We start from the raw sequence: 12,058 nt of genomic DNA on the forward strand, positions 1-12,058 counted from the left end.
TGAATTTATGACAAATTCTTATAAATTTTATTTTTTTATATGTAACATATTGAATTGATAAAATTTTTTCATGTGCAACATTAGAAAAGTATTGATGCCAATAGTTTATAGCATATATATTGATGTTGCTTCCATTTTAACATAAATTGTAATTCTTTTGTATCGTAGATATAATATTTAATTTTAATTGTAGTTTAATTCAATTTTTGTTTAACATAGATTGTAATTCTTTTGTATCGTAAATATAATATTTAATTTTAATTATAGTTTAATTCAATTTTTGGTTTTTCATTATATTCTAATATATTTCTTAATTAATCTTCTATTTTATTATTATTGTTTTATAGAATTCCAATTATAAAAAAATATGAAAATGTATTAAAATTACTAAAAATTAGAAATCATTGAATTTTGAAAAAATAAATAAATCATTCACTTTTAATTAAAATTCAATAAAAAATTAATCAATTATTTTCAAAATTAATTTAATTTAATTTAATTTGAATTATCAGTAAATATATATATTAATTTTAAATATACATAATATAAAAAAATTTCATAACATGATATAAATTATAAAGTAAATATATCAATTTATTTATTTATCTAAATTCTATAAAAAATTGATATCCCGTGCATCGCACGGGTTTTCGACTAGTATTATTAAGTGCCTCTGATGCTAAAAAAATCCAATATTATATTTTTAAAATAAAAATACACTTGCTTTAGTTTGTTCATTATACAATTCTTTTATTTATATATTATTAAGTGCATCTGTTGCAAAAAAAAATCTAATACTATATTTTTTAAATAAAAATATATTATATATTTTAATAAAATTTCATATTAATATTTTTAGAACATACGATATATTTAGAACTTATGATATGAAATTTAGAACATATGTTTTAATTTTTAGAACACAAACTATAAAGTTTAGAATATACGATATATTTTTTAAAACATAGGTTAGAACATATATTTTAGGGATAAGGTACTAAAATAGGCCTAAGGTTTTTGGGAAAGTACCAATTTAGGCTCAACGTTCAAAATAGCACCAATATAGGCTTAACGTTTACAACATAATATCAATTTAGGCTTAACGTTTACAATATAGTATCAATTTAGGCCCCACGTACAAAATAGCACCAATATAGGCTTAACGTTTACAAAATAATACGAATTTAAGTATAACGTTTACAAAATATATCCAATATAAGCTAAACGTCACAATTAAATTAACCATATTATATTCTTTTCCTATTAACTTTATATGTTATTTTTTTTTGAATAAATATGTTATCTTTTTATTTAGTTCTATTTTCTTATTTATTATAATACAATTAATTAATTTTTTTGCCCATTAAAACTTTATATTTGTTTTTCATCAACCATTCCATGACTCCTAAATTCCATGGTTCATGTAATATATGCAAACTAAAAGTAATTGAATATCCAATATATTTTGAACACTAGTTAAAATAGGGTATTGCTAAATACCGCCCTTAATTTCCGTTTCACCGCACTGTTTTGACCATTTTACCCTTGCCACTTTTTTCCCCCCTAAAACCTTAAAAACTCTCTCTAGTTTTCTCTCCCGAGCACAAATCCCGGATTTGAAAAAAATGGATCAAAACATTCCCGAAGACAATGAGTTCGAACACGAGGTAATATTACGAGAATTAAAAACGTTATTAATCATTTTTTTATTTTTTTTTATTCGAATTTTGCCTGGGCGGGTGGCGATTACCACCCGTTCCTTAGGCCGATCGGGTCACCCGCTCCACCCATGGAACGGGTGGTACGCGCCACCCGTTCCACCTTTGGAACGGGCAGTACGCGCTGCCCGTTCAGGCAAAAGTGGACAGAAATTGCCCCGAACTAATTTCGAACGGGAGAAATAGGCCCGAAGTATTTTTTTTTTGTAATTTTAATGTAAATTTTTCGTATATTCAGGTACCGATAGAAGATTGGAACCCCGATAACATTGATTATAGTTCGCGTTTTATAACGGATACCGTTTTCCCCTCCAGTCAGGATGCTATTGATTGGGCAAAAAAGATAGCTATTCAGAATGGGTTTGAGCTTGTAATATCTTCGCACAAAAATGGGGGTAAACAGAAGTTGTTGCGCTGTTCACGGGGTGAACGATATAGAGGTGTTGTGAAAAATGATGAAGATCCTGCAATTAGGAAAAGTAAAACTAAAGCGTGCCGATGTAAATTTCAGATTAAAGTCTATCAATATGCAGACCTTTCGGGATGGGGGATAAAGGCTAAGGCTGGGTTAACTGGAATGCATAACCATACAATGCGTATGTATCCAGAGGGAAGTCGGCAAATGAGCGGACTCAGTATCGCATCTAAACAAATTGTGCGTGATATGTCTTCAGCTCAAGCAAAGCCTTGTGCTATTTTAGCAGCAGTTAAAGAAAAACACCCAGAGGACAACTCAGTAATTAAACACATATATAATTACAGGGACAAAATGAGGAGGGACGCGTTTGAAGGTAGAGACCTGGCTAGTCAATTCTACCATATTGCTGTGGAGAACAAATATGTCAATTACACACAGGCTGATTCAGGTGTGATAACGCATCTGTTCATGGCACATCCAGAGTCAGTTGATATGTTCAGGACTTACCACTGGTACATCGGCATTGATTCAACGTACAAAACAAACAAGTACAAAATGCCGTTTGTTGAGATTGTTGGGATGACGCCATGCAATAATAACTTCAAGATAGCGTATGCTATTGTTAAAGACGAGACCGAAGGGAGCTATCGTTGGATTTTGCAAAGGCTGAAGATTTTGCTTGGGGATGATCTTAACCCGACCGTTGTTGTTAGTGACAGGGAGCTTGGGTTATTAAAGCCGATACAAGAAGTTTTTCCACAAGCAGCGCACTTGCTATGCACTTGGCATATTAATAAGGATGTGGAAGATCGTGTGTATAGAATCATTGGAGATAAAGGCCTTGCCTCTAAATTCAAGAATGGCAAATGGAGAACAATATTAGAATCATTAACCATTGAGGAGTACGAGACCAATCTTATGATGATGAAGGAAAAGATGAGCAGGTTCAAAGGAGTTATCTCGTATGTTGAGGAGACGTGGTTGGTGCATAAGGAGAAGTTTGTTGTTGCTTGGATAAAGGAGTTCCTACATTTTGGTAACACAACTACTTGTCGAGTGGAGAGCGAACATGCTAGTCTAAAGCAATGGCTCAATACGGCAACTGGGTCCCTTGACACGGTATGGCAGAAGGTTCACAAGCAGATTGAATCACAAGCAACCAATATAAGGTATTTGCAATTTCTTCTACTGCGATTTTGGAATTTGCATTTAGGGTTGTATCATTTCACTAACTAATAATAATTTTGTCTTCGTATCAGGTACATGCTTGAACAGTCGCGGCTTCGTCAATCAGTCACTTTCACCGGACGCCCATTAAGCCAACTTGTATTCAAAGTCTCTCATTATTGTCTGCAGTTGTTGAATCAAGAGTTAGAGCGTATGAGAGGGTTGAGCCATGAAGTGTACGTGCGTTGCGGTTGTGTATTGAGAACATCGCATAAGATACCATGTGCATGTGAACTGAAACGAGCTTGTGATCTGGAACAAATGATCAGTTCTGAGAGTGTTCACGTGTTTTGGAGAACACTTTTAATCAATCATGGTCACACTGATGAAAATGACGGGCGTAATGATCTGAACGAGGAGCAGCGATATTTTAAGTCCTTAGTGGACCAAGTCTCTAAAGCCGACCCATCCGTAATGCGTAATATTTCAATGTTTATCCATGATCAACTACACCCTGATCAAGCTCAGTACACCGAACCCGATGTCAAAATTAACGTGCGGGGGCGACCTAAGGTGAGCAAATCCACAAAACGTATGCCGAGTTCTTGGGAATATAATGAAACTCGTCGTGGACGGGCTCGTTCTACTAGTTCATCTAGGAGTCATGGTAGAAGTGGCAGAATTAGCTCGTCATCCTCGGTACATAATGCTGCCTCATCAGGTAAATTATATCTGATAAACCTAACTTTTTTTTATAACTGTTTTGCAATATAGAGTTGTTTTACACTAATATACATGAATGCAGATGGAAAAACGTATCATGGTTCTGAATTCGTACATTCCGATAAAATAGTTGGCATAATTAAACCATACATCGAATCATACTACGATGTTGTAGGTGATGGAAATTGTGGTTTCCGTACGGTAGCAACTTACATTTTTGGTGACGAAGAAGCGTGGCAGACAGTTAGGCATCACATTCGAAATGAAGTAATTGCTAACCGTTGTTTGTATCAAAGAGTGTTTGTTGATACTGTTGATGCAGCTCTTCGTAGAGTAAGTTGGGACGGTGCAGGTTGTACGCCGGATTATTGGATGATCGTTTGGGATGACTTGTGGCCGGTTGCTACCATGTACAATTCTGCTATCATGTTATTTGGCTTCTCAGGTGGGGACACATTAGCGTTGTGTGGTACTATCTTACCATTGTATGCCGCATCGACTGCTACAAGACCATCACGTGAGATTTGTATAGCTCATTTAGGGAATCACTGCCAGCACTACATACGTTTAAATTTATCGCCTAACTTTCCGGTGCCCCCTATAGTACACTGGTGGTTTGTGCACCGAGGCCAAAGCGTTGTAGGATGGGAGCGCTTCTATCAGGATAGGGTGACACAGTGGACCAGATTGGCCCAACTTAGGGGATATTAGTGGTTGATATTCTATAATGTTACAGGTGAATTCTGATGAATTATGTGTGGTTCTGTAATGTTACAGGTGAATTGTGATGAATTTTGTATGGTTCTGTAATGTTACCACAAAAAAGTACTAAAATATCAATCCACCAAATTCTGTCAAAATAGTACTAAAATACTACAAAATACAGTCATAACTCACTTGGCCAAATGCCAAGCATCCATAATCTCCTCTAACGACTGCCTATATACAATCGCAGCATCCTCGTCCAGATGACTCATGTGATCCAGCACAGTTTCACCCCAGCCAGATAATCGACTAACCCACTGTAAAAAAGTAAGGAACAAAAAACAAGGTTAATATCATTTCACATTTCAGTAAATATCATTTCACATTACTAGACCAGTCAAGAAAACCAAAAATAACTTACAATCTCACTGTTCGAGCGAGTATAAACAGCCGGTCCGGGTGCAACAATCTCCGGAAGTAGACGAGGGTGTGAGTGACGGGTGTACCAATGCATGTACTGATCCTCACAATCTGATGGAGTATGTGCTGGAGTGAATACAGACAGTATAAGGACGGACGACTGGGGAAAAGAGTCCCAAATACCCTGCACCATCACAGCTGGCACCTCTACACGATACTTCAAACTGGTCCATGGGCGAACAGCCTTAGAAGGCTGCAATATCGGTCTAGGAATGGTCTGCACATGTCCAAGCTGTCGAAGGCATCGCCCCGGCATGTACGGCTCGATCACATCCCGATACCGTATCCATCCAGAATATAGAGTCCTCGGGGTCTCAGTAATGGCATCAGGGCCATACGGCATCCACATGACCTACAGATGTATAAAATTACATTAACACATACAAGTAATACACAAATTTGTTTTAATTGAATAGTATTTATAATTATAAAGCAAGTATACCTCATCTGCTGTCAACACATCAAGCCGGGCACGAAATGCTCTCAACCGCTCATCGCTCTTCTCCATCGATATAGATGGCCACAACGAAGCCCTAGGAAGATCCGGGTCAACTGTAACTGCCTCTCGATGTGGCCTGAAGCAAGGAAAATACTCGTAAATCCAGGACTGGAGCAATGTCATACAACCCGTCATCTGCCCGCAATCTCCTCTGGTAGCAATACCAAGATGACGGTATAGATATGCTAGTGCAGCTGATCCCCAAGAAAGTCCAACGGCTCCAGCCGCCGAGTCCTGCACCTCTAACAGACAAGAAGGTCGGATGCGGTCACCACTCTTGTCTACGAACAAGGTGGAACCGAGCATCAGCCACGTCCAAGCTATAGCCTGGGTCTCAGGAATCCGATCACCTCCACAGCGCTCCATGACGGAAGCGGCTCGTATACCACCAGAAGCATAATGACGGGCATCTAACTCAACCCGAGTCGCCCCAAACAAATCCATCACGCACTCCTTAAGCTCATCAACAGTCGCATCAGCAGTCACCATGGCACCATCTACGGGGATGCGCAATATCTCCCACACATCATGCATCAAAATGGTCATCTCGCCAAATGGCATGTGAAATGATGACGTGTCTGGCTGCCACCGCTCAACAAATGCTGTGATCAGTGCAGCATCTATGTGACTGTGCATAATACCAGGTAAATGGAACAAGCCAGATGACTCGATACGCGACTGAATCGTCCGGGAAGAACCACTGTACCATAATCTCAGCTTCGTGCAATACCCTGATCTGGTATGACACCTAAGGACGCCCCTGTCCTGACCGGCCCATATAGCACATGCAATATGTCCCAAAAAGCTCGGGATCACAGCACCATCAAATGGACCCCCGGGACGGGGTCCTTCACAACCCAGTCATCCTCTACACTCCTCGATCGCTTGCTGCTACCTGAAATTACAGCAAACGGTAGACATTAATTTTTTAGTATATTTTTCAATAATCACGATTAACACAAATACAAATAAACACATTTTTTAATTTCTCTTACCAGAAGAAGATGTTGCGGTAGAAGAAAATCGTCCGTCTCGACCCCTCGTCACAACGCCACGATCTATGGGGATAGTATCAGCACTAGGATGATGCATAGAAGCATCCCCATCCATGTCTATACCAGCCGCCTCATCCCGTCCCTCAGCACGCTCCGCCTGTGCAGCATGTGCCCTCCGGGCGTCCGCCATAAACCGCTGCTGCTCCTCCCGGTCCCGCCGAGCAGATGCAGTAACAGGACGTGAAGACGTGCGTCTAGGGTCAGCTCCCTCCTTATCCTGTAATATTATTTATTTATAAGGTATATTCAATTTAACATAATTTTTTTTTCTATACGTTCGGGTTTGCCTACGCCCGGTCCGTGCAATTTTTTTTTACAAAAATTCAAAATTTGCCCCTTTTTGGCCTGGGCGGGTGGTTTACACCACCTGCCCTAAGGGCCAAACGGGTGCGGCGCACCAGTCGGCCTTAGGGCCGACCAGTGCGCCGCAAATGTTTGGCCCTTAGACCAAACGGGTGGCGCATGCGCCCCACCATAAGGTGGAGCGCATGCGTTGTACGCGTTCCACCTTAAGTGGAACGCGTACGTCGAGCGATCCACCCTAAGGTGGATCGCATGCGCCGCGCGCTCCGCCTTACGGTGGAGCGCGTGCGCCGTGCGATCCACCCTAAGGTGGATCGCTCGACACTATGCATCTCCAACTACGGTGGAACGCATAGTTCATGCGTTCCACCGTAGGCGGAGATGGATTCCGGCGCCCGCCTAGGCGAAATTCTGGGATTTTAATCCCGAATTTCGGCCCGATTACTCACGATTTTGATAATTTTTTTTATGGAAATACTTACCGTAATACCCATGTATCCTTTGCCGATGCCTCCTCTTCGTGCCATCTCGTTTTTGGTCGGTTTTTTTTAGAATGGAAAAGATGTTGAGAGGATTTGGAATTTCAAAACTTATGTTTGAAATAATGAGAAGGGCAAAAAGGTCAATACAGGGCGGTGAACCGGAATTTTAGTGCGGTATATAGTCGCCCACTTAAAATAATATTGATACATGTCAGTGTTCGAAATATTATGGATATTCAATTACTTTTAGTTTGCATATATTACATGAGCAATGAAATTTAATAGTCATGGAATCATTTATGAAAAACGAATAGAAGATTTTAATGGACAAAAATACTAATTAATTGTATTATAATAAATAAGAATATAGAACTAAATAAAAAGATAAAATATAAAGTTAATAGGGAAAGAATATAATATGATTAATTTAATTATGACGTTTAGCTTAAGTTGTATATATTTTGTAAAACGTTAAGCTTAAATTCGTATTATTTTTACGTTAAGCTTATATTGGTGCCATTTTGTATGTGAGGCCTAAATTGATGCTATATTGTAAACGTTAAGCCTAAATTGATATTATATTGTAAACGTTAAGCCTATATTGGTGCTATTTTGAACGTTGAGCCTAAATTGGTACTTCCCCTAAAACCTTAGGCCTATTTTGGTACCTTATCCCTATATTTTAACTTTTAGAACACGAACTATGAAGTTTAGAACATACGACATATTTTTTAGAACATACGTTAATTATATATTTTAATTTTTGGAACACAAACTATAAAGTTTAGAACATATATTATGTTTTTTTTAGAACATGCGTTATGTTGAACATGAGTTATAAATTATAAACCTAATACTCCTCCAGTCCCATTAACTTGTCCAAATTGGTCATTTTACCCCCTCAACTAATCGAATGTCATATTTACCCCCTTAACTCCATAAAAGTGGTATTTCTCACCCCCTCAACTTGTCCATTTACCCCCTTAACTCCACAAAAGTGGTATTTCTCACCCCTTACAATCCGTTATCGATACCTAAATTGATACTTTTTTTAATGTTAGACCTATATTGGTGTTATTTTGTACGTGGAACCTAATTGATACTTCCCCAAAAACCATAGACCTATTTTGGCACCTTATCCATACATATAATGTTTTTAACTTGTTTATATTAATGTTCTTGTTATTTGTATATTTTATTAATTCTTTCTCTTTTCAACTTTTTTGGCTAGTTAAATTTGATTATCTAATTATTATAATACAATATTATTGTAATAAACACACGAAGTATCAATATAATTATCAAATTAAAATAAAATAAAAAAGTTGATATTAAAAAAAAAATATTTTCAAACTCATTTGAATAAGTCCTATTAATTTGACACTGTAAAGGGGTAAGAAATATCACTTTAATGTAGTTAAGGGGATAAACAGGATCATAAAAGGTGAGAAATATCATTTTTATGAAGTTAAGAGGGTAAATAGGACATTCGATGAGTTGAGGAGGGGTAAAATGACCAAGTTGGACAAGTTAAGGGGTGAGAAATACCATTTTTATGAAGTTAAGGAGGTAAATAGGACACTCAATGAGTTGGAGGGGTAAAATGACTAATTTGAACAAGTTAAGGGGGCTGAAGAAGCATTAGACCTAAATTATATTATAGAACAAATGCAAAAATATAGTTTTGATCACATGCACCTTAATGAGCATGTAGAATTTGCTCATTCACCATTAGATCTAGGCTTATTAGAATCCTAAGGTGGAGATTCAAAGCATCTAGAAGCTTAAATTTAATAAGCCTAGATCTAACGGTGAATGAGCAAATTCACTTGTTCATTAAGGTGCATGTGAAAATTCCTGTGCAAAAATGATCCAGATATTTACTGATTTTTTAAAACATTATACTTAATTTTTAGAACACAAATTATAAAGTTTAGAACATATGTAACATTATTTAGAACACCGTCCTTAACATTTTAAAACATAAACTAGTTTTTGACCCGTGCGATGCACGGATTCATCTTACCATATAAATATTAACAAAAAATATAATCTAATAATTACAATTAATGGTATAAAGGTGCTATATAAATTAAATATTATTATTTTATTTTCACATTTACCTTAAATAATCTTTTTTATAGATAAATGTAATAATATAACTAAAATTAATATATTATATATTATATTATGTTTTTTATCAGTAAAAAAGGAGGAAGTGACACATCAGCTCCATCGTTACTATTTTATATTATATAATATATAGATATGCAGAGAATTAGAAAGATTTTAGGGATTAATTTAAATTATGTAGAAATTTTAGATATAGATATACAGAGAATTAGAGAGATTTTAGTGATTCATTTAAATTCTATAGAACTCTTAGATATAGTACGAATAAAATAATCTTTTTATAAATAAATATAATAATATAACTAAAGTTAACATACTATATTTTATATTATATTTTTATCAGTAAAAAAAGAAGAAGTGACACCTCAGCTCATTCGTTACTGTTTTATATTATATATAGAATATATAGATATGCAGAGAATTAGAGAAATTTTAGGGATTAATTTAAATTCTATAGAACTCTTATATATAGTACGGATAAAATAATCTTTTTATAAATAAATATAATAATATAACTAAAGTTAATATATTATATTTTATATTATATTTTTTATCAGTAAAAAAAGAGAAAGTGACACCTCAGCTCCATCGTTACTGTTTTATATTATATATAGATATGCAGAGAATTAGAGAGATTTTAGGGATTAATTTAAATTCTGTAGAACTTATAGATATAGTACGGATAAAATAATCTTTTTATAAATAAATATAATAATATAACTAAAGTTAATATATTATATTTTTTATTATATTTTTTATCAGTAAAAAAGGAGGAAGTGACACCTTAGCTCCATCGTTACTGTTTTATATTATATATATATATATATAGATATGTAGAGAATTAAAGAGATTTTAGGGATTAATTTAAATTATGTAGAACTTTTAGATATAGATATGCAGAGAATTAGAGAGATTTTAGGGATTAATTTAAATTCTGTAGAACTCTTGGATATAGTACGGATAAAATAATCTTTTTATAAATAAATATAATAATATAATTAAAATTAATATATTATATATTATATTATGTTTTTTATCAGTAAAAAAGGAGGAAGTGACAACTCAGCTCCATCGTTACTGTTTTATATTATATATAGATTTTATATTATATTTTTATCAGTAAAAAAAGAAAAAGTGACACCTCAGCTCATTCGTTACTGTTTTATATTATATATAGAATATATATATATGCAGAGAATTAGAGAGATTTTAGGGATTAATTTAAATTCTATAGAACTCTTATATATAGTACGGATAAAATAATCTTTTTATAAATAAATATAATAATATAACTAAAGTTAATATATTATATTTTATATTATATTTTTTATCAGTAAAAAAGGAGGAAGTGACACCTCAGCTCATTCGTTACTGTTTTATATTATATATAGAATATATAGATATGCATAGAATTAGAGAGATTTTAGGGATTAATTTAAATTCTATAGAACTCTTATATATAGTACGGATAAAATAATCTTTTTATAAATAAATATAATAATATAACTAAAGTTAATATATTATATTTTATATTATATTTTTTATCAGTAAAAAAGGAGGAAGTGACACCTCAGCTCCATCGTTACTGTTTTATATTATATATAGAATATAGATATGCAGAGAATTAGAGAGATTTTAGGGATTAATTTAAATTATGTAGAATTTTTAGATATAGATATGCAGAGAATTAGAGAGATTTTAGGGATTAATTTAAATTCTGTAGAACTCTTGGATATAGTACGGATAAAATAATTTTTTTATAAATAAATATAATAATATAATTAAAATTAATATATTATATATTATATTATGTTTTTTATCAGTAAAAAAGGAGGAAGTGACAACTCAGCTCCATCGTTACTATTTTATATTATATTTTTATCAGTAAAAAAAGAAGAAGTAACACCTCAGCTCATTCGTTACTGTTTTATATTATATATAGAATATATAGATATGCAGAGAATTAGAGAGATTTTAGGGATTAATTTAAATTCTATAGAACTCTTATATATAGTACGGATAAAATAATCTTTTTATAAATAAATATAATAATATAACTAAAGTTAATATATTATATTATATTTTTTATCAGTAAAAAAGGAGGAAGTGACACCTCAGCTCATTCGTTACTGTTTTATATTATATATAGAATATATAGATATGCAGAGAATTAGAGAGATTTTAGGTATAAATTTAAATTCTATAGAACTCTTATATATAGTACGGATAAAATAATCTTTTTATAAATAAATATAATAATATAACTAAAGTTAATATATTATATTTTATATTATATTTTTTATCAGTAAAAAAGGAGGAAGTGACACCTCAGCTCCATCGTTACTGTTTTATATTATATATAGAATATAGATATG

At 33.9% G+C, this 12,058-nt stretch overlaps 1 protein-coding gene across 1 annotated transcript; it reads right to left on the minus strand.

The window, feature by feature from the left end:
* Nucleotides 1–4,850: 4,850 nt before the first annotated feature.
* LOC136200738 (serine/threonine-protein phosphatase 7 long form homolog) lies at nucleotides 4,851–6,544 on the minus strand. Its single transcript, XM_065991167.1, has 3 exons — nucleotides 5,654–6,544; nucleotides 5,153–5,563; nucleotides 4,851–5,048 (listed from the first exon to the last, which is right to left on the minus strand). The coding sequence occupies exons 1-3, from the start codon at nucleotides 6,344–6,346 to the stop codon at nucleotides 4,920–4,922; spliced, it is 1,233 nt and encodes a 410-aa protein (XP_065847239.1). The 5' UTR covers nucleotides 6,347–6,544; the 3' UTR covers nucleotides 4,851–4,919.
* Nucleotides 6,545–12,058: the final 5,514 nt, after the last annotated feature.

The sequence above is a fragment of the Euphorbia lathyris genome, chromosome 7 (assembly GCF_963576675.1).
Source record: "Euphorbia lathyris chromosome 7, ddEupLath1.1, whole genome shotgun sequence".
In the NCBI taxonomy this organism is placed as follows: Eukaryota; Viridiplantae; Streptophyta; class Magnoliopsida; order Malpighiales; family Euphorbiaceae; genus Euphorbia; species Euphorbia lathyris.